We start from the raw sequence: 27826 nt of genomic DNA on the forward strand, positions 1-27826 counted from the left end.
CCACCCCCAGTGAGGGGTAAGTATTGCTCCCCCTTCACAAACAGTTCCTGAAATTCCTGGCCAGGAGGTTGCATTAATGTAATTTCAGTGGGTTTATGAAGAACTCTTATGAGATCTTCAGACCTCTAATATTGCCAGTTAAGTAAGTGTGCTGTCTTTGTATAATCCAGTTACTGGATCTCTTCCTTTTCAACCCCTGGGAGAAAAGAGAAGAAAAAATTACTCATCCAGTGAGATTTTGTATACTTTGAGGCATATTCCAAGATGGCCTGGTAGCACAGCTCCTGCATGGACCACCTTGTCCAGGAACTAAGGGGAAGACATTATCAAAACTTGAATATAAATGAATATTCCTGATTCAAGCATCCTTAAATGTTAAAGTTTGTAAGGATATAATATATGGCATCACGTGCCTGTGTATTCTCCAACCTATTCCATGCAAAACCACCATAAATTCAAACTTCTGCATTTTTCATTTCAAAATGTACAGTTCCATGTGCAAAAGACAACCTGTTACAATATTATGTGATGATGACCTTAACATTTAGATACCCATTTATTTGAAGTGATATCCTAAAAGAATAAGAGAGGGGGGAAAAACCCAAAAACATTCAAATGGAAACAATAGCAGAATAGAACTAGCAGAACTATTTAGAAGTAGCTTCACCTCACTAGAGTGTGAGGATAAATCATTTTGGAAGGGTGTGTGGTAAATTATGAAACATAAAATGGATATTCTCACATTTTTAAAACATCTAAAGGTGGTATTGCATGTTTCTTTTCAAGGCATGAAATTGTTATCAGTCGTGTTTCTCTTCAAAGTAGCAAAATGAGAAAGGGCAATGACAGTTCCAAAGATAGGCAACATGATTAAAAAACACTGATTAATGCTTTATACAAATGCAGAAATGGCAAATGGGCAATTTGACTGCAATATACTGCCTGAATTATTAAATAGCTGAGGAATGACAATGAGCAGAATTTTGGCTGGCTTCTCAAAAAGCCCATGCAGAGTTTGCCTTTTCCTTAATTGCTGTTCTTTCTAGGGGAAAATAGAATTTTATTAGTTTGTTTCAAGTACTTAGGTTAACTCATCAATATTATTAGAATGAGCTCGCACAACATTTCAGGAATCCCAAAATCTGTAGATCAGTCTGCCCTCTGCTGCTTTCCTTAATAAACTAGAAATCGAGAAGGCCCAAATTCTCATCTGCTTTCTTCCTTTGATTTGTTCTTATCATTTCCTTATGCTTCACAGTCCTTATCTTTGTTGACCAAATTTAATTACCCTGTCACAAAGGTAGGATTGTTGGGGTTTAAAACGTCTGCCTACAGTAGTGTTGTAATGTTGAATCCTTTAGCACACCAGCAATAGAAATGGGTCTATAAACAATATTTCCACTTATATTCAGATATTCACATCACCATGGTGAGTACACAGCACGTACTCTCACCAATGCTAACGTTGTACGCCACACAAGTGGGATGCTGCAGTATTAGCGGGACAAAACAAGTAACCACTACTGTTGGAGAAAAAGACATGGTAACATGGAAAAGGAAGGTCTTTGGTAAGTTTCCAGAGCCTTGACAACCTAGAAAATTAAACTGTCACTTTTGAATAGTTCCTTTTATTTCTTTACTACTTCAAATGGAGAAAAAATGGAAAGCAGACAACTCTCCAAAGAAAGTAAGTGGAAGGAACTTCCTTTTTAAAATTATTTTTGAAGGTCTTGTAAGGAAGTAAAAAAAATCCAATTAATGATTTTTGGACATCACTTAGACCAGTGCAGGATAAAAGTATGGACTATATTACTTTAAGCCTTTTGATCTGTTTTCTCTGAGTTCTACATTTTTTCTAGGTTACAAAGAATATCTTGCCTGTATACAATTTGAAAAATTACATAAAATATATTCTCCTACAACCTTGCATATAAATATGTACTACTTTTCTATTCTGTGTAGCTTTTTATAATAAAAATTTATCCACGTGTGTGGTTTTACTGCTTTAATAGATTCATTAATTGATACATACTTCAATGCGTTTTTCTCTCCTATATGCATGGCATATGCAATTAGACATTAGAAACTTATGTATAGCATCAATATAGTCAATGTTGTTTATAATAACTTTGCTTTCCAAGTTAAAAAACAAACAAAATCTGTCTATTCTGCTAACATTTGGGCATTTTACTTGAATAAGAATTTGACACATTTTTGCTAAGTGCAAAAGTAGGATGACCAAATAATAAATGTGGATTAGGATTAAATTCAGGAAATTTGGATTCCTCTTACCATACATACACTCAGGTTTTTAATTTTACAAACTGTAAAAGGTGTGTGTCATTTAGAGATTATTTGATCTGTAAACAATTATTGCTGCAAAAACTGAGTACACATAGTTTCTGACTACATAAATTCTTAGCTCAGTAGACAAAGGAAAATGAGTTTGCTTAGCTCTAAAAAATCAGTATGTTTTAAATTGCCTAGGCACATAACTTGAGGTGTATCATGTCAGGCTCATAATTTGAGAGTTGGGGCAATTCTTACTTTCTTGGCTTAGCAAAGGACAGAAAAGAAATAAATACTTCAGCAAGGATTAGTTCATGTTGATGTTATTGATCTGTTTCCTCTTGTGACCAAAGGTCATGCTGACTGCTAAAAGAGAAAATAGTTGAGCAAAAGGCCACTGACTTGGAGCAAGGTTGTTATTAGAGGGAGCTCAGTAAACATTGTCCTTTCAGCTGCAAAGCTGAGCTGGGATTTCTGCAGAAATTGTTGCTTCTGTTTTATTTCACTGAGTTCAAGAGGCTAATTCAAACTGCTGAACAAATTATATGAATAATATAATGTTTAGGAAAAGTACAGATTTCCAGTATAGTAGTCACATTCTGCCAGTTGAATTTATATATACATTTATTTAAATTATTTTTTATATATGTTTATGTATGTGTTTATGTGTACATATATCAAAGTGTGTATATGTATATTTGTGTATGTATAGATACAGATATGTAATCCCAAGGTTGTTGTTTTCATTCCAAGGATTTGGTAGCAACTGAAAAGGGGTCAAGGAAGTGCAAAGTGAGATCACCTTCCTCAAAGTTTGTGTTAGATGATGGGGTGGGACCTGAAAACCAGAACCAGAGCAGTGTTGCTTTTGTCTGTTTCCTCCAGGCTGGCTACAGGGCTTAGTTTTTATGGTCATTGCCTCAGGTTAGTTTCTATCTCCACATGTTGCAGGAGGTTAAAAAAAAAGATGAATAGACAATGTTTACTAGACTCTAGTAAATGACCTGTTATGCATCCATGGATACCTTAGAAGTCTTTTGACATTCTTTGTCCTCCTTTAGGATTTTCTAGTGTCTTCTCTTTGTACTTGCATCTGGTTTCCGAGGTGTCAAGGATGTAAATGGAAGGACATTCACTGTAAAATTCTTCTCCATGCTAGCAACTTCTATGTCTGTATCAGCCTGACATGGGGGTTCAGCAGATCAGAAATAGGGTTTCATAAACCAGGTATTGTTTGTCCCTGACTGTACTCCAGGTTGAAGCATATTCCTTTCATCTTTTCTAGGTTCTTTGGTCAGCATTCTGGTCACTCTGCTTTTAAGTGGTTCGGGCAGATGCATGCACACTGACTATATAGAGTGCTGCAGTCTACTTTCATGTTATCCCTAATATTTCTGATTTTTTATTTCATTTTTAAACAAAGTTTCTTGCATTTATCTCAGTATTTTGTGCAGTCCAGCTTTTACCAGAATTTGCATTGTTGGTTTCCCCACCCGTTACTGAGTTTGTAGTTCATAATGGGAGGTGACTGTATCAGTGTTGTAATATGGATTCTGCTAGTTAAATACAGGGTCTCCAGAACCTTGAAAGGGGCCTCTGAAAAATCTGGTGACTACTGCATCTGAAGAGTGGAGAACCAGCACTGAAAACTTCGTGTAGTTTGAGTCAGAGGAAACACAGTGAATGAACATTTTAGGGATTTTTACAGTTTTTGCAATCATTGGGAGTGACATTGACATTTTTCAAAGTAAACTTTGTGTCTCTAGAGATTACCTATACAAGCATTTTACATCATGCAGCCTCACTTAAGCTATTTGAAAGCCCTAAATGTTCCATGGTCTTCATTTGTCCTCTACAAAAGAATAAATTTCACTGTGACTGAGGCAGTGTCTTCATTCATCAAGCAGACATCGACCATGTGCCAAATGCAGCAGTGAGCAAGATGAATTTGGTTTGCTTACCTGGAGATTTTTTTCCAGGCCAGGTGGCTGTTAGTTTTGGCTTCTAGAACGATAGGGGAAAAATCTTCTGAACAGCAATCCATGAGAAAATGAAATAGGGAGGTGCAGGGCCTAGTGTTCACTGCCTGTTTTGGAGGAGCATGTTAGCATATGAAGGCTCAGCTTGTTAGCTCTGTTTACATGTGACTCATAGGGAGTCACGGTGCATGGCAGCATGTCTGGTAAAAAGAGGATGAACCTCTTACGTAGACAGAACAGGACCAGAATGTGGGGAGTGTGCAGTGAGGTCTCTAATTTTGGCAGAAGTGTATATGGCTGAAGAGTGGAGCATGCAGGTGCTGCGATACAGCTGGTGGCTAGGAGGGAGGAAGGGTGGTCTGGGTGTGCTACCTTGCACAGTTAAATGGAGGGGTTTGGTATGTCCTCATGAAGGAAGGAAGTATTGTATATTTAATCAATACTTCAGATTGGAGACTGATGTCCAGACAGGGCACTAATGTACTCAAATAGGATGAAGTGAAAGATACTTTTCATTAGCGACTCAAAAATAGCTCTGTAGTGCATGGATTTTAAATATTGTCAAAAATCAGTTTATGTTTATATGTAACACTGTTTCAATGCTTCTGAAAAGATAACCTCCTCACATACGTTAGTACATGATTTTTGAAGCTGGGTTAAGAAAGGATCATGGTGAGCAGAATCCTCTCAGACTTTAGCCTAGAGCTGTGGAAAGATAATACAGGCTATTTCATAGTTAGAAGGGCTAATGTTCTTAGGGAGGCTGGGCCTAAAGTGAAACTGCTCTCTGTTGCTTATCTCATTATGTTCCCTTATGTTGTTGTGGGCTGCAAATGTCTGAATACTCTTGTTATCCTCTTCTGTCTACTGCAGTCTTTTCACTTCCATGTGGATCCCGTTTAGGGGTCCATGGGAGTTTTCACACAGTGTAAGAATAGCTTCTGTTCAATTATCACTTTTTCGCTCTGAAGAAATAAGCATAGTAAACTATTTTACTGAAACTGAAATAAAAAGGAATTACAAGTTGATAGTGAAAGATAAATTACAGCCTTTGCTATTTTAATAAGTAGTATTTATTCAGTTACAGAACCATATGAATATTTTCTGTGATTATATAAATTACAAGATAACCCACATTTTAAAGTACAAACAGCAATAGTAGCAACCATGTAAAATTTATAATTGACTTATAAATTATTACTGTAGACCAAACTATAAAAGATCACAACTGATATGTAGCAATACACAACCACTGTATTTTCCTTTTATAAATTTAAATATCTTTGAGTAAATTAGTCTTGAACCTTCAAAATCTTGCTGGTTTTGCTACCTTGTTTATGTAACATAATATGTATAATTTTCAGGTGTCAGACCTTGTTCTACTGATTTTGTGTATCTCACAGATACCTCAGAGGGAGTAAGAGTTTACCTTTCATAGGAACCTGGCCACAAATAATTTTTCACTGAAATTTGGAGGTCCTAACATATATATACATTATACAAACATAAGTGTATGTACTTATTTTATTTATATATATGTATTGTATTTGTGTGTGTGTGTATAAATATACATGTGTGCTCTAATGACCAATAGTGTTCTGTATATAGAATAAAACATGATTTGATAGATTGAAACTATATGTATGTAAAGACAACTCAATAGTTATCTGTAGAATTTGATGAAATCCCTTGTTTTACCTCCAGATACATAATTTGTGAAGGATAGAAGATTACTTTATGGAAAAAACTCAGCCAGTTGAAAACAAAACCTTAAATATGGAGATAAAAAAAATCCTAGTTTTCAGTAATATATAACTATTTGAGGTGTTCTTTGAGGATAAGTATATTTAGTCAATCTGATTCTTTCTGTGTCTATGAAATAAAGATATCAAAATTGTATGTTCAAAATGTATATAGCATGCTTCTACACATATTTATGTATCCCAGATATTATAGTGATGGAATTCTGTACAGCTGTCTGCAGAGCTTTAGTGCATCACTTATTATTAAAGCCAACCAAAAATTAGAAATTGCTATATAGCTGAGACATTTTTCAAAATAGCTTATTAATTACAGGACCAGTGTGATACCATACAAATACCACATGACAACAAAAATAACTGTTGGAAAGGCTTAGTGTATGACATAACTGAAAATATTAAAAATAGCCTGTATGCTTCCCCAAGTCCCGTATTTGTTTTGCGTAACAGTAAGTATGGAGTCCCCCATAGGTGGAGACACATGTAATGCATGAGATAAATGTATCCAGCCAACAGGCATAGCGTGGGCATAGTGTGGTCTCCCTCCTCGTGGGAGCACATTAATCATTGACAAATTAGCCGAGAACAGTGTAGGTGAGTTCTTTTCCCCATAACACTTCTATTAATGACAGCTTCTATTCAATGTGCAAAGTGTGCTGAGACCTCGTACAGGTTCAAGAGGAATAGACTCTTGAAGACTTGGTCTGCATCAGCAGGTCAGAATTTGGAGCAGGTTTTTTTTCTTCTCTTCTGTAGCCTCATGGGGAAAGTACTGACTGAGAGCACAGCAGTAAGCGTAACGATAAGGCGGTGCATCTAGCTGCATTAGGAGGCAAAGCGCACGTGGACTTGCAGGACTTGGAACTGTACTATCCCCAGACTATTCAGCTCAAATTTTAGAGCGTTGTGGGAGCACAGTTCAACAAAGGCGTCTTGGAGTAAAGCAACAATGCCACAGCCCTTTAGTTGGTCAGCTTATCTTCCCCAGAAAAGTGCTCTACTTCTCTTGCTTTTTTGGTTCTGTTGCAATCTCCAAGAGACATCTTTTTTTTTATTCCTAAGCCAACAGGTGTAATTTTGACAGCATCACTTGTCCTTGGTTGGATTTAGTTTGGTAAATGGTTGTATTGGACAGCTGAAAGAAATAACTTCCATTTGCTTTGTGGTGGTTCTGTCTCCTTTCCTTGCTGGCTAACTGGATCCCTGGGGGGAAGGTTGTGTCCCTTGGATGCTGCTGAGTCCTCTCAGCCAGGGGAGGTTCCCAGCTGCAGAGGGGGGAAGAGCAGAGAGTGGGAGGCAGCGCTTCCAGGAGCTTGGTGCACAGGTGGCTCTTGTGGAAGACAAGATCTTTTGTAGGTGCCAAAGAGGAACTGTATAGGGTTAATGTGTGCAGTATGGAGGTTTCTTCTCATTAACTTGTATTTGAAGCTACCTCACTCCCGACAAGCCTGAGCTTGCTTTCTTCTCCTTGTTTAGGTTTGTGCCTTGAGAAGAGCTAATGTCAGTAATTCTGAGCCTTCAGGGAGCTCTGGGGGTCGCCTGCTTGGGAGGAGAGGAGTAGGTGGTTCTGCTGCAATATGTGATCATGGTGGGACCAAGGGGCAGTGCTTCTCCTGTGTTCAGGGTGGGAAATTTGCAGGAAGAACAGAGGCAAGGCTACATTGTGTTCTCTCCCTCCATTCTGGGGAAATGGCTGAAGCAGTGCCTTGTGCTTTCCACAAATGTAAGCCTTTCTTTTCTGCAGTCTTAGGGTAGCTTTGCACGATGTAATAGGACTTCTTTTCCTGCCCATGGCTACCTCCTTCTGTTCCCTTATCTTCTTGCTTAAGGCAAATGTGGCCTGAAGGATCGGAAGAACTGTTCTTCCTTCCTTCATGTTGTCTTCAGGCTTGTCCTGAGTTCGCTATAGTTTCAGACTTTTAAAACAAATTAGTCGCTTAGTCTAGCATCATTTGTCACCAAGCAGAGTCTTCACAGATTGTGTCAGTTTCTGCTTCGGTGACCTTTTTATTATGCACACCTGGAAGATTCTGGATCAGACATCAGAACTTGGAGAACTAATTTAAGTGTGAGGTGACAAGCTTTCCTACCCGTGTCATTTCAAATGTATTTTTTCAGAAGTTATCACAAGGACTATTTGTTGGGTTAAGAGTGTTTTAGTCTGAAAAAGTGATCTTTCTTGATCATCAAGCTCCTTTAAAAAAAAAAAAAAAGCAGCCAATTGACATTTAAACTATGAAGAATGTTTTTCAGTCTCTTCTGAATGCTGTTTGTGCTGGTCAACAATCAAGTGACATTAACTTGCAGAATATGTACATGCTTTCATGCTATGTAAGGGGTGATGATAATTAGAAGGACTGCAAAAGATACACTCATTTCAAAATACCAGGCAGATCTTGTATGCTGTTGCTTACCTGATGTGAACTGTGTTATTTTTTTGTCCATTTGAAATGTTCCTCAGACAGATTTTATTTTAATAATGCAGCTTATATACTTAGAGAATCAAAAGCATTTTGTCTGAAGTCCAAGAAATTATTTCTCCACTATTTTATATGTTATCTTAATTAGTTAGTGAAAGCCAGGGAACTAGCAGCACTAGATGAGAACTCTGTGTCTAATGAAAAATCAGTCGTATTTGTTAATGGTTACTAATGTCTCACTTCTTGAAAAATCATGCTGTTGTGCTTGGAAGATACTAATTTTTTAGTGCATAGCAAAATGTTTATTTTTAAAGGTTTAGGTGTTTTCTTAGAAACAAAAGGAATTTTATGTAGTTCTCTAATGATACAGTGATAACTGCGGATTTTGTCTGTTTCTCAGTAATAAGGAAAAAAAAGGGAACTTCTAAATCACAATCACATTCATGAACTGTATAAAGATTAACCCTCAAAATGAGAGGTACTATCAGAGCTGAGGAAAACATTCCTCAGATGCTTTTTGGTGCTTAACTATACTATAAGGCTAAAAGTATGTTCATTAATGAGTTTTCAGGTTAGCCAAGCTTTATAGGTTGAATACAATACTTTGAATGATGCCATCAAACAATATAGTAGAAATATGTAGCTAATAGCTAATGAACGTACTCTGAGAACCTGCTTTAGAAGTGGGTAAATGTTTTTTATTACTTTCCGTCTGGAGCTGGTACTGGGATTCTTCTCTAATTAGGAGTTCAGTTTTGAATATGATCGAAGTCTGACAGCTGACATAACTGCTGTTTTGAGCCACAGAGTACACAAGAATAGTCTGTAATTCAGAAAGATCTACCTGTCTCTTAAATTACGTGTGGTTTAGAAGCCAGGGGAGGGGAGAGGGTGGGAGGGGAGGAAGAGACAGCAAAATAATTAACAATGAGAAATCTGTTACTTGGAAAGAAATGTTCCCAAAGTGTCCTAAAAATGTATCTGGCAGTCTCTCTCCCTGCTGCACAATAGCAGAGAATTTGATTATACCAACTAGCTACAGACCATTACTTTTCTGGCAACCTTCCTGGTTAGGAAGCACCCAAGTCTGATGATGGGTGGTAGCTCAGACCATCCCAGAAGCTCCTGTACTTTTATGCGTAGCAGCAGCTTTGGTTTACAGACTAAAGACTTCATACCTGCCATACCACATCACAGCTCGGTCCAATCTTCACCCAAAAAGAAGGTGCAAAGAGAAAGAGTTAGTATTTACTTTTTCTGACCTGGGGCATACTCACTGCCCCTGGACTTAATGATGACAACATTAGAAGATCTCTCTTCAGTGGCTGCAGAAAAAGGCCAGTAGATTACTTCATCTTCAGAGACAAAGCTGTCTTCTCATGAAGCAGTTGGTAATTTAGGTAAAGATAAAATGAATAAATTTATTTCCCATAAAGAAGCAGAATGCATGCCTCATTTTCTTGAGAAGTGAATACATGATATCCCTCTCCATATATGATTCTGTACCTTAACGTAAGGGTTGTTACTTAGAGAATTGGTTAGTTGCCTTACCGACAGGAGCATTTGTTAGTGGTACTAAAGCTTAACAGTTGACTGTTACATTACTAGTTTAATTTTGCACTGGTGCTTGAGGTATTTCTTGTAGTGGAGATATAAATTACCAGCCTGTGAAATCTAAATGAGGGCCATGTCACCAGAAGGCAGTGCTTATTCAGGAAGCTTCCACTGTTTTGTCTCTCTTTCGCTTGCCTTCTCTGTTTGTTTTTGTGAATATGAAAGACAACTGTAGGAATCTTGATAGATTTACAGGAGAGATACAAAGATGATTTGGCTGGAAGAAGTACATTATGATGAGAGACTTGAGGATCTCAGTCTGATTTATTTTATTTAAAAGAAGACCGAATGATGGTTTTACTGCTTTGTGCATGTCCTTTCACAGGAATAAAACTTAAAAGGTTTTCGAAGCTAACAGAGAAATGTATTAGTGGCTTGAAATTAAAGTCTGACAAATTGCCTTAATATTTTTAGCCATATGTGCAGTTACACTTTGAAATGAATTACGAAGGACAGTTATAAGGTCTTCATTCCTTGAAATCTTAAACTTTATTGCTTTTCAGGCTTCTGTTAAACTGTTGCATTCATTGAAGTAATATGAGAGGTCAGACTAGATATTTTCATGCTAAGAAAATTTGCTTTTTCTCCATTAACTATCAGAGAATTTTAGTTCTAAAAATTTAATATCAGCCACGGTAATCTTCCTTTTAGTACTTTGTCTAATGGGGTTTTTTCTTCTTAGAATTTGTAAAAAGATATTTTACTGCTAACCCAGCAATTCTGGTGTGAGTTGTAGAATTGGAACTGGAAACAGAAGAGAGCTAATGATAAAAGGATGTTACAGTAACAGCTTTGGTTAAACAATCAAGAATGGACTACTCGTACCTTTTATAATAACATGGTATGTTACACAGTGATCTCAAATACATTCAGCGCTAGAAAAAGTGAGAGGATCCTAGCAAATTAAGCATGACTCTGGTTCAGGTTTCATAATCTGTCTTGCAAAAAAATTGTCAAAACATACCTAAATTAATGAAAGACACTTTGATATGCAAAGTACTTTGGTGCAGAGCTTGGAATTTGTGGTATTTGACTTAGATAAGTCTTAAAACAAAGGAGAAGCTGCCCTGAGCTATGTTTTCCCACTTGTATTTCTGCCAGGCCTTTGCTAATAAACCATTAAAGTACTTTTGCTCTTCACTGTTTCCTTCATTTGAAGAATTCTTCTCTTCAGGAGGCTGCAGAGCAGTGAAACCAAGGTTCAGCTGCGGCACCTGCATTGTTCTAGAGGAACAGTATTGCTGGGGATGTCATTGTGGGACAAATATGACCAGCATCTGAGTGTTCTGTATCCAAAGATAATGTCTGTTACAGGAAACAAGATTTTAAAAATATTGCAGTAGAGCGCATTAAAGCTAGTGTAATTGTTCTGACTCTGTTAGGTAAGGCAGGATGCATAATGCATTAGTCATCCAAAAGCATGAATATCTTGAAGTTGACAGAAATTTAGGGTATTACCTACCTGTATTACTTAGAAACAATCCGTTTCCAAAACCACAAGGAACAACAACAACAAAACCTGTCCCCATGAAACTCAAGTATCAAAAACTGATTTACTCTTTTAGCCACTGTAGACTATAGTAGTAATAGGGCAGAACAGCCATAATAGAAGAAATACGAAATTTTGCATTGTAAATTAATTTCTTACCACATTTTTTTTCCGTCTCATATTCATTAACAAATGTAGCAGGGAAATAGGAAATAATGAGCAATTTGTATGTTCAATAAACAGAAGAAGTGCTTGTACTTTCCAGATGAAACAAAATTGCTGTAGTAGTTGGGGTCGGCAGGTGCATTGTATGTATCCTCATTGCGGAGTTGTGATTTGGAAGAAAGGAAAGTACAAATATTTACTGTCATGAGGTAGTAAAGGAAAAGAACAGCTTGACTTGTAACCCTTCTAACATGCTGTGGATTGCCATTGCAAAAATTAATCCTCCTAAGGTTGGTAGACAACCTTTTCTATTGTCTACAGTAAGCTCAGCTTTAAATTTTGAGACTTTAATGTTTTACTGATTTGCAAAATAAAAATGTGTGGAATCTGTAGTATGTATTAAAGTTATGAGGCGGATAAACCATTCAGAGACATCAATTGCCATTTGATAAATATTGTTGAAAATATTCTTTTTTGATGTCAGAGGGACCACCAGTATCGTTTTCCAGTACCATTAAAAATAGGTGTGTCAGATGATTAGCGTGCAATGAATACGAACTCTGAAAATTAGAATAGGCTGCGAGAATTATAAATGTCTGTGAACTGGATTTGAAATTTGCTTTGGTGTGCCTGCCTTAATTAAAACAAAACAAAACAAAAAGTCATAATTTTGTTATGGGATCATGGCAATTATGTTGAGCAACCAATGCCATCTCTTTGTAATCAGGGTAACACAGATCTTAGTCCCAGGAAAAGCTGTGGTGTGGTGAATTTGCAGTTCCCTTATTCTTGACAGGATCAGCATGGGAAATGTTGTTTATAGGCTAGAGCTAGGGTTCCTTCTCAACACTTGATTGTTTTAAAATAAACAAAATCGAAATCATGCCACAAGAAAATGGGACACTGAGTTGGATAGCGAATGTCTGGTTTAGGAATTAACCTCTTTTATGTGTATAGAGCTGACCTCATTGGCAAATCTGAATCTAGAGAAGCATGTTTCACTGTGGGGTACAACAGCAGAAGGCTTTTGGTGACGTTTTCATGTTTCTGTGGAAACAACAGTATAGATGTTGAATGTACATATTCTGCATAATTATAGTGTAACTTGTGGGAAAGTAGCTTTGTTGACACCTGTAATTTTCAAATTCTGCCTGTTTTTGGCAGAGAGGAGCGTGGAGACCCAGTAAGAATAAACATCTGCCTTTAAACATGGTCATTTTGACGTCATCCCTTTCAGAAGCATTTCTTCTCTTTCCATTTACTTACTAACCAGTTCAGGTTTTCATGCTACAGATTAGCATTATGATGTAAAATGTGAACAATGTAACTTTATCCAAGCTATGGCTTACATTTTTAGCATGTATTAGGATGTGAGTATATCTGATCTTTAAGAAAGATCCATCAGCAAATCTGGACAAGAAAGCCTCCAGGCATTGTCAGTAGCTGTGAGTATGTCTTGTCAATGCTTGTTCTAATACATCAGTATTCTCAGAAGACCTTCTTGCTCCTGCTTTATCTATATAGATACTGTCATTTCCTCATGCAAACCTAAACCCTGAATCTGTTTATCTACTCTTTGAAGGTTCTGAGGCCTTCCAAAGTGTAAAAATCACAACTTGAGAAGTCTGTTGAAGAGAACTGGGGGTTTATTTTTGTTCACGGTTTTTCTTTTCTTTTTCTTTCTTTTTTTTATTTTATTTATTTATTCCCTTTTTGTCTGGAGCATGTCAGAAAGTAACTTTTTGTTCCACCGGCATTCCTTAATTTTTAAACACTTTTTGCATTACAAAGATTTGATATTCCTATGCTAAGTCAGTGACTTTCTGGTAGGAATGATCTCATTTTTCTGCCTCTTGCAAGCACTGATCAGCTATATCCTTCTTTCCTTGCTATCTTCATATTCCACCCACCCACCTACCCACCCCCAGATCTTTGAAACATTTCTCTCTATCCCAGTGTGTTTGTGTGCTTGTCTTTTCCAGTCTGATTAAGGTTTTTGAACCAATTTAGCAAATATATTGTGGGCTGTCCCACAGAGGCTTCTCCAATTAATACATAGTCATTTGGAAAGTTGATAGACCCTTGAGCTTCAAGTATTGGAAATCTCCTGCTCATTTTGGTAAATTAAGCCACAGGGTGGGGAGTGACAATTAAAAGTGGGCAGACCAGTTTCTAAATTGAGTCACCCCAATGTTTTCCTAGACAGACATTATGTGCACTGAAGTGAAATGGAGAGAAATATCTCTCTTCCCCTAGACTTTGCTCCATATCAACCTTTTGTATTTATATTCATTTATCTACCTTAAAATTAATCTAAATGCTAGTTTCTATGCTGAATTTGAAACAACAGTGCTAGGAAAAATACAGCATTTCCCCCCATTTAGTTAGTAAACTTGCATTAGTAAATAAGCAAGTCAGGAATGTGGAAGTTCAGAAACAGTGTCTGTATAGATGTGCTCATTATATTTCAATCTGCTTTTCAAGTCTTGCAGACAATATAGGACTAAAGAAATGCAGGTTTTGTGATTATTGCTTGTGGGGTGGAATAGAATAGATACAGCTTCTATGTTACTCAGTGTTTGGTAATCTTTGCTAGGGTTTAACAAAATGAAAGCTAACAGTACATCTCCATGTTTAACCTCCCAAAAAAGATTTCTGTTTGACTTTCACATTTAATGAGAATCAAAGGCTTTAACTAGTCAGTGGTCACTCTTCCTTATCCTTCCTATAGTTTATACACTAAAACTTCAACATGGCTATACAAGTAAGATCTCCAGCTTCTGAAAACCGGTGTGGGGAGAAGCTCACCGAATTTGTGTGTGTATGCTGTCGAGCTGGACTTCTCCTAGTTTTGCTCCAGGTTTCTCTTTTCTTTTGCTTATGCTACATGTATGACAGGCTGCTCTTAGGATTCTGTTTAGAGTTTAAAACTGTCTTTTCCTAGAGGAAACCTAGCTTAGTAATTAAAATAAATACGGAGCGTTCTCCAGCAGGCAGTATGGATGGCCTGCACCATGCCTTGCTTCCTCTGCCCAGTTTGTTTCCCTGCAGGCTTCCTCCCTCACATCACACTGCAGAAAGATATTAGATGGGCTTAAAGCTTTTTTCTCATTGCCTTGAGTAGAGACCAGGGCCCCGGTGGTGTTTCCTATTGTGCTGTGCTGGACCTGCAGCTGTTACTGCAGAGCCTCTTCCTGAAGTAGGTAACAACACCTGTAGATCCTGCCAAAGACTATGGCAGTGGTAAAACAGGGATTGATAGTCATCCAGCCTCAATAGTCTCTGCTGGCTCTCTGCATTCTCTAGAGAGGGATTTTGATTACTGGGAGCCACCACCCCCACTGGCACCGTCTCGCTGTCAGTTACCTGGCAGGGCTCCGCGGGAGAGCTGGGCTTCAGCTATGGCACTGGTTCAGCGCGCTCAAATTCTGCAAGGAATAGTCCCTTGGAGGGAGGCAGAGCACTCAGTCTTTTTAATTTGGGTTGCCAAGGAAGTATAAAAGTAGTTTTGATCCCCTTTGCTTCTTGTCCAACAAGATTCTGAATTAGGTTATTCTGATATAATACCTTATTAGTATGGTATATTCTGAAATAGTGTCCCACTTCACTGAAACATGCAGACTTCCAGTAACTGGCATGGAAAAACTGGGATCTTGAGAGATTTCTGCTATGTCCTGTTTTATTCCCAGTAGTAGTCAGTCTTTTCTGAAAATGTAAATGCTCTTTGGAAGTTATTGAGTATTCACCAATTATGCTTTCTAACCTTTACTCATGTTTTAACCCATGTTAACTAATGTGATTATAAATTTTAATTCAAATAAAACATAAATGCTTAATAAAGCTGGCATCAAACATGAATGTAATTTGTATAACACAATCTACAAGTGTTTGTTTAAAAGTGGAAAAATCATCGTTCATCCTCATTTACATCAAAGGGGCTTCCTGAGATACGTTTTAACCAGCTGCTTGTTACCCATTTCATGCAGATTGAATGGAAGGGCTGATTAAGTGTGGTCTGTAATGTACTTTATTTCAAAATCTGACAGAATAATGATGTGTGTCAGGAGGATTATGAGAGTGATGAAATGTAGATAACGTTTAACCTCTGTCTTGCACTAGGAAAAAAGTAATGTCTCTTCCATGTAATTTGTTGCTGAAAACATTTCTTAAAAAAACATGAGTGTTACAATAATAGAAGACAAAACTATTTAAGGGCGACTATCTGATATTTGGAATGCCTTTTAACATAGGCATATTTATAGTACCGTTTATACTGAACTAAACCTAAGAAAAAAACTCCACCAGATAGTTCAATGAAATTTTGTCAAACTCTAAATTAAATTTTCTTCAATTAGATTCTTAATTTTTTCCGAATTTTATTTATTCAAACTTGAATAGCTTCATTGCCGGTTTTGAATTCTATTGGTAGCGTGTGAGTTCCTGTGTTTTACATGTCTAATCTTGCTTAACAAATGAAATTCTAGATTAACATCTTTATTGTCAAAAATAAATATATTGATTCACAAAAGTGCTGAGTATTAATATTAACAGAAATTTATAGAAATGTCATTTATCCATTTTTCTGGGGCAGGAATGAAATTACCGCCAAATTTAGCATATCAAACCTTCTTTTAATAAGTTTTTGAATGTGAAGCATTTTCTGTGTTGTACCAGAGACCTGGAACCATCCAATACTAAACAGATGATAGTAGAGCTAATGCAGCTGATGAATTTGAGGAATTACTCACAAACTAACACGCTGTGAGCAGTTTCCTGTTAAGTAATAATATTATTTAATATTTTAGGCAGCATTGCTCTGCCTCAAAAAGAATGTGGTGTGTGACCTCAGCATCTGTATTATCTTGTAGTTGGATAAACTCTGAAATGTTTGAATGAAAGTCTTTTAAAGTAAGCATTTTTATTTTTTTTAGCATATTGATGCTATAAAGTATATCACTTGGAACAATGGAAATGTTCAAACAATCAAGTCAATGAACCTCTACACCACTTACTACTTACAAAGCCTGAGTCAAGATCAGGTATTGCCTTTCTCAGTGCATTAGTACCTGTGTATTAATGCAATTTTTTCTGAGTAAAGCGCCCTTGCATACTAAATCCCTCTAAGGTTATACACAACGATACTCAGCTCTCTCAGTTAAACAAGTCTTTTGTGATGTTATACATGGAAAGTTTCTGACATATTACTGAATGAGACTGAAAATGTATCATCAGTGGGCATCATCAAACAGTCCACTTTGACTTCAGTGCCTCAGGGTTGTATTTGTACAATATACCTTGCTGCTTATTACAGTATAATCAGAGAAGTTAACAGATGATGATTTAATTTAGTTTATAAAATTGAGTTCTTACAGTAAATATGTGAATCAGAATACAAGTTCTACTAATGATCTGGTATTGGACGGTCACCTCACTTTCATAACCAATTAACTGTCTTGATAGCTAGAGGTCTGGAGATTTTCAGGGACTAAATCTCTTAAAATTAATTTGGGGATTTTTTGTTTCTTTGTTTTAGCAGATTGATTTATTAGGCTCTGCATGCAGTGGTGAATTTAACTTTGAAAGAAAACAGGTTGATTATAGAAATAATTTTGCGCTTAAAGGATTTGCTGTTGAATGCCTCTTTAAAATGCTCATAATTTTTCCAAAGTATGGAATTATCATTTCAGTAGAAATTTTTAATTCTTTGTTTCAGTTCTGTGTTGATATGTTGATAAGCCTAAGCACAGTAGGTTTGGGGTGATCTTAGCACCTGATAAGAGTATCCAGGACATTCTTATTGCACGACTGAGCGCAGAATGGCTTGTGTGAAGTATTCATATATGTGCTGCTGATCGCTTCTGCTTTGACCAAATCAGAAGTCAGCCAACAGTGCGCATAGCAGAGCTTGTCTTAGAAGTCCATAATTGCTCATAAAACAAAGGACTAGAGTTGTGTGGAACTCATTGCTGTGAAGTGCCTGGCAGGGAGAACTAACCAGAAGTAATCAAGGCAACTGTTAATTATTCTAACACTGAACAAAGGAGTTTTTCTACCCCCTATCTCTATGAGCCAAAGTAGATAATGAAACATTTTCAGATAAGAGGGAACGTTATTTAATCATCTGTTCTCATCTCCTACAGACTACAGAATTTGCCATAGGACCTTCATCACCTTAGTCCTAGGTCAGTGGTTGGGGCTGGAAGCAGCTGGGGAAACATGCAGTTTTGTTTTCAAGATTCCCAGTAATGGCTACTTGCTGTCTGTGTTTGAAAGAGAAAGCGCAATGTGTGTTCTCAAGCTCTGTCATGACATGGATCAAGGTTTAATGTATTATTTTAGTTGTATAACTTTTCCATAGCAACTACAGGAGGAACTAAATTTTGGGAAAATGTCTTTTTATTTTTAGATACTTTTAGTTTGACAGGTCTTTTGACCTTTTATAAAAAGACTTATTACGTGATCTCTTTTCATCCTGTATTCTGTTGTCACCAGTTGTTCTTCATAACTGGCAGCTATGAAGAAAAGCAGCACCTTGTGATCACTGTTACAAATTGCTAAAAATTCAACAACTTGGAAAAAAAACTCTCCTATAGAAAAATATGAGAAGGCTTAAGTTTTGATCTTACGTAGAGTTTATATAGATAGTCTTCCATTTTTTTTTTGCTTGAAGAGCACTAACAAAACTTCCTAAAACCTTCTCTAAACCTGCTGTCAACAAATTCAGTGATAGAGTCTAGAAGCAGGGATAACACAAATATTAACGTTCGTGCATAACTTTTACATGCAGTTGGGTTTAGTATAAAATCATTGTAGAAGATTGCATTTGCCATCAGTGACCGCACATGTGGTAACCTGCATGTTATGTGTGGTCTGGGTGCACAGCTATTCATGGAGCAAATACTGTGTTGAATATTAGTGTCTGCAGGCTGAGGAAAAAGAAATTAAATATGGCAGAGTTAAAGCTACCTGCTCAGTTTGTTTTGTAAAAGAGTATGTTAGACTGCTCTCTGTACCTAATGCATACAGATGGCCAGCAAATGGTGTAATTTGCATAGTCCTCTTAAAAGGCAGTAAATTGAATAAAATTCAGTTGTATTATCATTTTTTAATCTATATCTTGATATGTTGTTCTGCAGGTTCTTGGTTATGTTAAAGTGACCTTCTGGCTTTAGGATGTTCCAGAATACATAGCCCTCTCATTTGTGGCACAGTTTAGTTTTCCGTAACCTTCAGTATACATTAGATAAGAGTATTATTCTGTCCCAACTTACTCTCTCTGTAGCTTTCTACCAGATGTGTTTATGAATGAGCTTTACAGGTATGATTCTCCTCCCATTCCCATATTTCTCACACCTTTGACTAAACTTTTGTCTGCATTTGTAAATTTCTTTGAAACTATAGCCCTTGCGAATATAGTCAATACGCTTTTCACTCACTCCTACAGATTTCAGATTTCACTCGTCGCTGCCTTTCTTGTTCTTATCTGTATGTGTCAGTGAGCTCACTGAGGTTTATGAGTACTTGAAAAAAAAGAGGAAGCCCACTATAAATGCAAACTCTTAATGTTGTTTGTTACTACCACAAGAAGTACAACCTCAAAAGACAGGTCTTTCAAAGTGGCTGCCTGGCAATGTGGAGCTTTTACAGACTAGTAACTAAATGGCTCCTTTTTTGGAGGTGAATTTAGAGCTAGGTGGTTTCTGTTGATTATTATGTATGTGTATGTGTGTGTATATATATGGATATGCAAATGGAATTGAAAATTATTGATACTGCACAAATGGAATATGAAATTATTCACCTACATGTTATTTGTGAAACATTGCTAGAGTCATTACCTCTTGAGTATCTGCTCTTAACAATTTGCTATTTCAGGTTTAGGATTGATTGAGTTCAATCACATGGTGATTATATTTGCGTTCTGTTTCCAGAGCAGATGATTCCCAAAATGACAAAGATCTTAGAAAGAAGTCTCATAAAGAGATCAAAAAATATAGCCCTGTGAGTGTTGGTAACACTTGTGGTATCTGCAGATATTTTAGGAAATAAAATAGGCAGTCATAGGAATCAAAAAATTGTGAATAATGCTGATGTGAATTTGCATTTTATTTAAATAAATGGTCATATTTTTCACAGCATTCATTCAGCTATCCAACTGTAGCCTATGCATATATAGACTTGTCATTAAATACAAGCTTATCTATAAATGCTTTAACCTGGAAGAAATCAAAGTTGCCAAAAGCAAATTTTTCAGCCTGTATGTATCATAATGGATATTTAACTGTTCCTGAGATTAACCCTTAAATAATCTGTATACATGAGCAGAGAAATCTGTCAAGAAAAATAAATAATGCAAAGGTCATTGTAGACTGAAAATTCACGCTTCTTGGTGCCAGAAAAGTTTGTCGGTATTTATAGAACACATCACATTTAGCATCCTAAAAGAGCAACCAATTGCAGCAGTATTTCACCTTTTCATAGTGGAGGGGAAAAAAAAAGAACTCTTTATTTAAACAGCTGAATGAACTCAAGGCATAGTGAAGCTCATTGTAAAAGTGAATCCTTCTATGTTTAAAACAAAAACCACTAAGGCTTACTGTTTAACGAAGCAGTCTCCAGTGAATCCACAGCAAATAAAGGCCACAAAGCTAGGATTAAGTTGCACGTCCTTTTTAAGGAATTCATTGAACTCAACTACATGTAGTTGAATGTAGAATGAATCTTGGTAGAGGGACACTTAGTTTTGCAAAGCAATGGAGAAGTCTCAAAAATCATAAACAATATGATTTCCTGATTTATTAAGGTAATTAAAAGGTGTCACACACACACATGTATTTAAAAACTATATTGAATTTAAGGAATAATAAGATGCCATTTATATTTTTACACTGTATTAAAGAAACCATTACCAAGATGATGTGTGGCTGTGGTTTTGATATTTGAAAGAAGTTGAGCACACATTCTAGAACATGTATAAAAACCCGTAAGAACTATTCAGGAGCTAACAAAATTGCTGTATGACATAAAAATAAAGAAGCTCAGGCTATTTTGTTTTTATCTGTGCAGAAGATGGGTAAGGTACAGCTTGATCACAGTTTCAAAGCATGAAATTTCTGCTAATACAAAGGTACTTAGCATAGAAAAGCATAATGAGATCTGACGGCTTTAAACTGAAACTGAATGTATTGATTCTACATGAAGCATAACATTCTTAATAGTGAGGATAACTGAACACTGGAGGAATGTAGTTCAGAAGTCATGAAGGTAGACTATCTCATGAAAAGAGAGAAAAACTCAGTTTGAAGCCCATTTGAAATACAGAACCTTGGTCTGTGGCACTTATTTACACCAGAATATGCACTCTCCTTAGCAGACAGAAAATTAATGTATGGGAGAATTCCAGAAATTCCATGAAGGATCTGTAAAACTGTATTCCAGGAACTGAAAGTAGGCATGTTCAGAACTGTAAACGTAGGAGATAAAGGTGATGTTTTCATAATTGTAATCTTTTGACAAAATCCATCCTGTGACACAGATACAACTGACTAACCTTCTGGTTGGTTTAATTGGTTAGTGGTGTGATTGAATTATTTGACCATTCTATTAGTTAATAATTTTGTTAAATACATGGGTGCTTTTTTAACTGATAAATTACTCACCTCAGTGGGATAGGTCTTCTGCAAGAAAACCTGTCCTATATTCAAGTTACACGCTAAATCAATTTTACAGTTGGTTTATGTAATGGAGTAACGCCAGCCCACAAGCATCTGCTCTTAGGGTGCTGCATATTCCTACTCAAACATGTACCAGTCAGTGCAGATCAGATGACAGGACACCTTCAAGCAGCAATGCTACTTCTGCAGCACCCCACAATTCCCAAACATTTTAAAGGAGAGGCTATAAATGGGGATTGCTCATTTCTATGTGTGTCTCTTAATAAAATAGTGGATGTGAGACCATGGGTTCTACTTAGTAAGTATAACCCCTTACTTTAGTGTTCATTTCTGTGTATAGATTGCTCTTAGTCATGGAAAAAATCAGTTAAATGGTCAAAAAAAAAAGTTAGAGTTGCTTATTTACATAGCTTGCTGTCATTTTCTTCTATGGAAGAGTTTTGGGTTTGAAAAAGGTGCCATATGTTATTTAATAGTTTTACTTGCCAGAGGATATTTGTTAGCTGCTTGGCATGCCTTGGCAGGAGGTCCTTTATGATATTTCTTCAGTTCTTCTGCCTTGCCAGGAGGAACAAATCAGACTGTAGTCCTTCCCGTTGCAAAAAGATTTGATCTGAGGTGACTAAAGAATCACCCATCTTAATGAAGAAAAATGTGTTACCTCTGGGCCTTCTGGTCCTAAGAGGTTAAATACCTGCTGCACGTAACACTGGTCTCAACTCCAGGACTCAGTTCTAATGTATCTGCGCTTTTGGTTCTCAGTGAACACACAAGACTTTCAAGTCTTTGGATTCCATTAGTACTAACCTCCAAGAAGAATGAGAGGCATCAGATGTGTATGTATCATGTAGTAAAAATGACTCATGGAATAAGTGAGTTGTGAGATGCAAAATTTGGTCATAGATCATGCTTATGAGAAGTTCTGCCCAGTGACACCTCTCCTATGTATGTAACCATTCACTGGCACCTTTGGCTTCCAGTAAAACATCCACATGTACGTGTGCTCTGACAGCAGCCATTCAAGATGGAGTATGGGTGTGACATGAGAATATCAGATATATACTAACTGATCTTTATACCAGTGACCAAAAGGACCTAGAGGAAAAATCTGAATGAGGTTGTAATATTGGAAAATGGACATTTTCTTCAATCTGTGATGGAATAGTCCAAGACATGTAAATTCCATGTTAATAATGTATTATGCTGTCATGGAAGTCTGCATCTCGGAACCTGAATTCAAGTACTTAAAACCGGGCATCTTAACAACTGATCTATTTTATTTGATTTTGTTTTTCAGGATAATGATAAGTTTTGGAATAACAGGATGTTGAAATACTCTATGAAAACCTGTTGCATACAAGTGAATACAGAACAAAATATCTTATTTCACACATACAGATTTTAAAACCAGGATTAAATGTTGTTTTCAGAAAGAACGTTTTTCTGTTAAATGTTATTACTGTCACACTTTCATAGCTTGATGCACATAATTCTGATTCTACTTGTTTCACTCTAGATCCCAACAGACAACCAAACTTAGTTTTCATTTTTCCCTTTTATGTATAAATTAGGATAATCTGGCACGTCTGTGAAGGCCTGTGGGAGATCCAACATGCTAGTAAGAGAAGAGATAGTGAGTGGCTTTTATCCTTGAAACTCATGATGTCTACTCTGAGGTATTCAGATGGATCAGTATTAGTCCCCCCTTGTAATAGCTCTAGAGGTACTCTACTCTCCCTGATAGCAGAGTCATTATTTTATAAAAAGGCAAAATAACATAATAAATTCCATCCAAATCCTGTACGATAGCTACTTCTGCTGTATGTCCTGGTAGAGTACACTGGTATGAAAAGATTTGATGAGGTAAGGTTGTACTCCTCCGTGCTTGGCAGCAAAGCACAGAATTTGCAGAAGATGGGCTAAAGTGCCAAGAACATGTGCCAAATCTTCGTATCTCTCCAGCTCCTTCTGCTGGAGGGACCTCACCGCAGCTCCCAGAATGTTTGAAAACTATCATCAGTCAGTGATAATGCTGCTATTTAAGCATCAGTCTTTACTTCAGGGCAATTGGCCAGACTGAAGCAGACGGCACAATTTCTCTCTTATTTTAGTAATTTGTGAAGTATTTCAGGGTGAACACTTATGCAGATAAATGTGAATTATTGGAGAGTGCTTTGTTTGTTTGGGATATGCTGAATTAAATCATCTACTTTGTTAGGATGTTTCCTAGAAAACTGACTTAGCATGATATTGATGCTGAAGGGTGACACCTGCTTAATCAGGGCAATGCTAGTGTAATTTTCACTAAGGACAATCATTAGCTAGTGCCAGGGATTTATACTGACTATAAAGCTCAAGTTAAAGGGAAAGCACTTATCTGTTAAAACTTCCACTCAGTTTGAAATCCCCAGTAGGTGGGTGGGTTGGTTTTGGCGCTCACTTTGTTTCCCCTTACCTTAAAACAAGCAGTGGGGAACAATATTCAAAAAGAGTACCAGAGAGCAGTCATTCAAAATGTACCAAAAGATTATCATCAGCTCTTAAAAATTATCCTACCATATATCTTTATTGCGTATTTTAAATAGGTTGTTTAAATGATGCACAGGTTTTTTGTTGTATTATCGGTTGTGATAGTAGTCAGGACTACAGTCTGGCAACAAGTGGCAGATAGTGTTACTCCATTTTTTTTCTCTACCTTGCTGTCCTATAATGTAGTCATGGTGGTTTATACGTGGCTTTTCATCTGTAGATACCAGTACACTGAGATTACTGTCAAGGGAGATACTGTATTCTTCTGTAAAACACTATCTCCAGCTTAAAAATAGGGAAATGAAGGCACAGGGAGGAAAAGATACTTCTATTTTTTTTTCCCCTAAGGTTGTTTCGTGGACCAGTTGGCAAAATCGGGAGTAGAGATTGAGTTCAAGGTCTTTAAAGTTTTAACCCTCGAATATTCTATCTATGGACTTTACTTCCCTGAGGCCTATTTTGGAATTGTTTACTGCAAGTCTTGTCACCTGTGAAAGGGGAAGAGCCTGACATTTACCTGCAGTGTTTGTGGACAATTGGCATTTTTTTTCAGGAGTTTACAACGTTCTAATATAGTCATATATAATAAGCAGTAGGGCTTTATGTTGTAAAATCTTGTTTCTGATTGTAATCTTGATGTTTTGAATACATATGAAGGTGTTTCACCTGTTTCATACAACATGGCTGTTAATAATATATTTCATATTATTCTCTTCTTTTGGTTTACTTTTTATCTTTGGTAATTTTCTGGAACAGCAGTTTCTTGTTAAAGTCTGTGACTCAGATGGGAAAGGCCATCACCTAAGTTAAGGAGATGGCAATTTAGCATGCAGAGAAAAAGACCCAAGGAGAACAGGTGGAAAGGTACATTCGTGATATATCTGGACAGCAAGCTATTGCTGCAAAACAGTGTCGATGCTGATTCCGAGTGAACTAGCTGGGTTGCCAGAAGCAGTCTGACTGGTTTCGCTGGGACTGGGGATTGGACTAGGGAATGTAGTTAGACTTGGGTAATTCTGCATGGCACTGCATTGTACTGGTGTTGATGAGACAGAGAGCAATGGTTACATGTGAGCTTTTATGTAAGTGTGAAATGACTCACTCTAAAAAGCATTTTCTCAGATTTAAAAAAGAAAGTCTGCTACAGAACTGTTACAGACCATGGTACTAAATTATTAATTTTATAATATCTTGATAAGTACAAAAATCTAAATTTTGTACTTACCAAGATACATTAATGTGTTATATGAACTAATAATGTGTTAAAAGAAATTTAACTTGCATACTGCTGAATTTTTTGTGTTAATTCATGTACTTTATTTTGCAGGCAAAAAACCAGGCAAGAACAGATCACTCCCAACTGCATGTGTTTCAGCCTGATGATGTGGGTACTTTAATTAGAACAGTGGAAAGTCAGCATGAATTCTTTTGTTTTACAGAAAGCAGGAAGAATTGAGGTTAATTAAAGGTTAATTATAGTTTAATTGGTAGTTTGTTGAGGGTTTTTTTCTCTTTGCTTCTGGTGATAATGGGAATGTTAGAATCCTTGACTTTGATGGCAACAGATTGGGCAGGCCTGGTGTTGATTGCTACTGCCAACATGAAAGTGGTGCTGCGGTTCTGCAGCTCCAGTTCTTAATCAATGAGGTAAGGACATATGTACTCAGATTCTTCTGCACAGATTTAGTTGAATAAGTCGATTCATGTATTGTAATTGAGTGATATAACTTTACACATTGACAAATTGTGCCCACAAGTAAGTGGCATACATCCAGAGGACGTTTACCCTACAGCCTTTTAGAAAATTATTTACGGGACTGCACACAGGGAAAAGTATTACTTTCATGTACATCAGTATAGAGTACTGAATAAAAGGCAGTCAATATATTAATGTTTGAAGACAGATGTAAAATCCATTAAATTACTAAACATGTTGCACAGTCCCATGTCAAATAGAAATTAATAAATGAGCTAAAACTTTCTATGGAAATATAGTGATGGTTATTGGCTGAAAAGTCAATAGTTGGGGATATGCTACTACTTGAAGCAAGGAAAAGCAACTGCAGGGATCATCAATCAAACCAGCAGCTCAGTCTTCGCAAATAGTTTGTCAAAATCAAGTTTAGATGACATGAAGAAACAGTGACAGTTTATAGCTTGCTCTGTGCAGAAGATGTCTGGAGTGGTAATAGGCAAGAAAACTTCCTGGAGCATTATAATCTGGGTTTTTCCCAGAACCTCATAACCTGGCCAAATTATAAACTACTCATAGTTTAATTTTATTAGAAGGGAACACTTCAGACAGTTTCAAGTCCTCTTTCTAAGCCTGGAGATCTTGGAGTTTCTCAAGGAAAGACTTTTTAGTTTTGTGGGGGTTTTAAACCTGAGAAATATTTATTCTTTCTACACCTGTTTGGAGAAAGTACCTAAACCACAGAAACTGAGGAGGGAGAACTGAAACCTCAGAAACAGTTAATCCAGTAGAATTCTTTAGAGGAAGGCAGGGATGAAAACAGGGAGGGCAAGGTTTGTATCAGTGTTCTTTCTTTTCATTAGGTGACCAGCAGAACCCCTAATACATAGGATTAGATTGATTTCTGAGGTGGGCGTTCTCTCTGTCATTGTTTTAAACTATTTGGGAGATGAAAATGAAACCACGAATTATACTGTATTAGAGAAGTCTCACCTTCATTAATTTCATTTGCATATGTCAACATTGAAGAACAGTTGCTAGGATTAGGAAGGAAATCCAAGATGCAAAAAGAGAAGTTTATTGATCAGTCATAGGTGGTATGAACTGATCTTTTCAGTTAAGTTCTCACCTTTCCCCAGAAGAAAGTATTGCTTTCTCTTTGGCCAACATCTACTGCCTCTCTGCCACAGTAATACACTGATCCCTTTTTCCTTTAGTTATGTCCTTAACACTCACATTTTTAAGTGTTGTCTGTTCTCGGTTTCATACATCTCTATGTTTATGTGGAAATACATAGAAGTTTACATGTGACCTTAATACAGAACTTTTAATTTGCATTTTAAATTGATGGAGTTTTAATTTAACTTTGGCTGATCTTGTACTAATTTAAACTATTTACATTTACCAGATCAATTCAAATTGACTACTATTTATGATTTTTTTTTCCTAGAAAAAAAAGCAACTATTTTTTATAATCTGTGTCGTTTTCTACATGTAGAACATTAACAGTGAAGATCACTTAAGAATAAGACAGAATCTGCAGAAGAGTAATATGCTGTGCTCTTTTTTGTCTGCTCTAGGGTGCTTTGGTCAGTGCAAGTGCAGATGATGCACTTCATTTGTGGAATCTTCGACAGAAACGACCAGCCATCCTACATTCTCTGAAATTTAACAGAGAAAGGTAAGACTATATAACAGTAAATATTTCATTTTTTAAAACCACAAATGTTCTTTCTGGATTTCTAATAATACATGCTTATTGGTTGGCCTTTCTGAAGGTGGATAGTTTTGTCTTGAAATTTTTTCTTCCACTCCTCGAGTCTTGTTCCCATTGAAAAAAACCCTTCACTTTCTCTTTCTGCAGCCTTCTCAGAACTTGAAAAATTTTGCCTGCTTTTTGTCAAAATGTTTTTCATTTTACCTTCTGTTTACATGAACTGGTGTGAACAGTTGTGTGTTTGTTTTTGTCAGACCAGACACAAGCACTGTGATCCTTTTGACTGATCTGTTGTTCAGTACCAGCCAGTTCAGTACCTCAGCTGGCTGGATCAGGGAAATAATTTTCTTTATCTTGAAAGGATTCTATATTTGTAAAATACTGGAAGTTTAGCATAAATGAATTGTGAATTTGGGGAACAGTGGTAAATGTGGTTGTAATTTTCAAACTCAAACAGAAGGTGAGCACCTTAATCTGTATTTAGTCACCCAAGTAAA

The 27826-nt window shown here is 36.7% G+C and overlaps 1 protein-coding gene across 4 annotated transcripts in view; it reads left to right on the forward strand.

Moving 5' to 3' along the window:
* Positions 1-27826, forward strand: part of STXBP5L (syntaxin binding protein 5 like) — a 207431-nt gene that overhangs the window by 50352 nt on the left and 129253 nt on the right. For all 4 annotated transcript variants that reach the window (XM_037387448.1, XM_037387449.1, XM_037387450.1 and 1 more), the window contains exons 3-4: positions 25485-25566; positions 27193-27293. In XM_037387448.1, coding sequence (XP_037243345.1) covers positions 25485-25566; positions 27193-27293 — 183 coding nt within the window. The remainder of the gene's footprint in view (positions 1-25484; positions 25567-27192; positions 27294-27826) is intronic.

Source organism: Falco rusticolus, chromosome 5, assembly GCF_015220075.1.
Source record: "Falco rusticolus isolate bFalRus1 chromosome 5, bFalRus1.pri, whole genome shotgun sequence".
NCBI classification, from domain to species: Eukaryota; Metazoa; Chordata; class Aves; order Falconiformes; family Falconidae; genus Falco; species Falco rusticolus.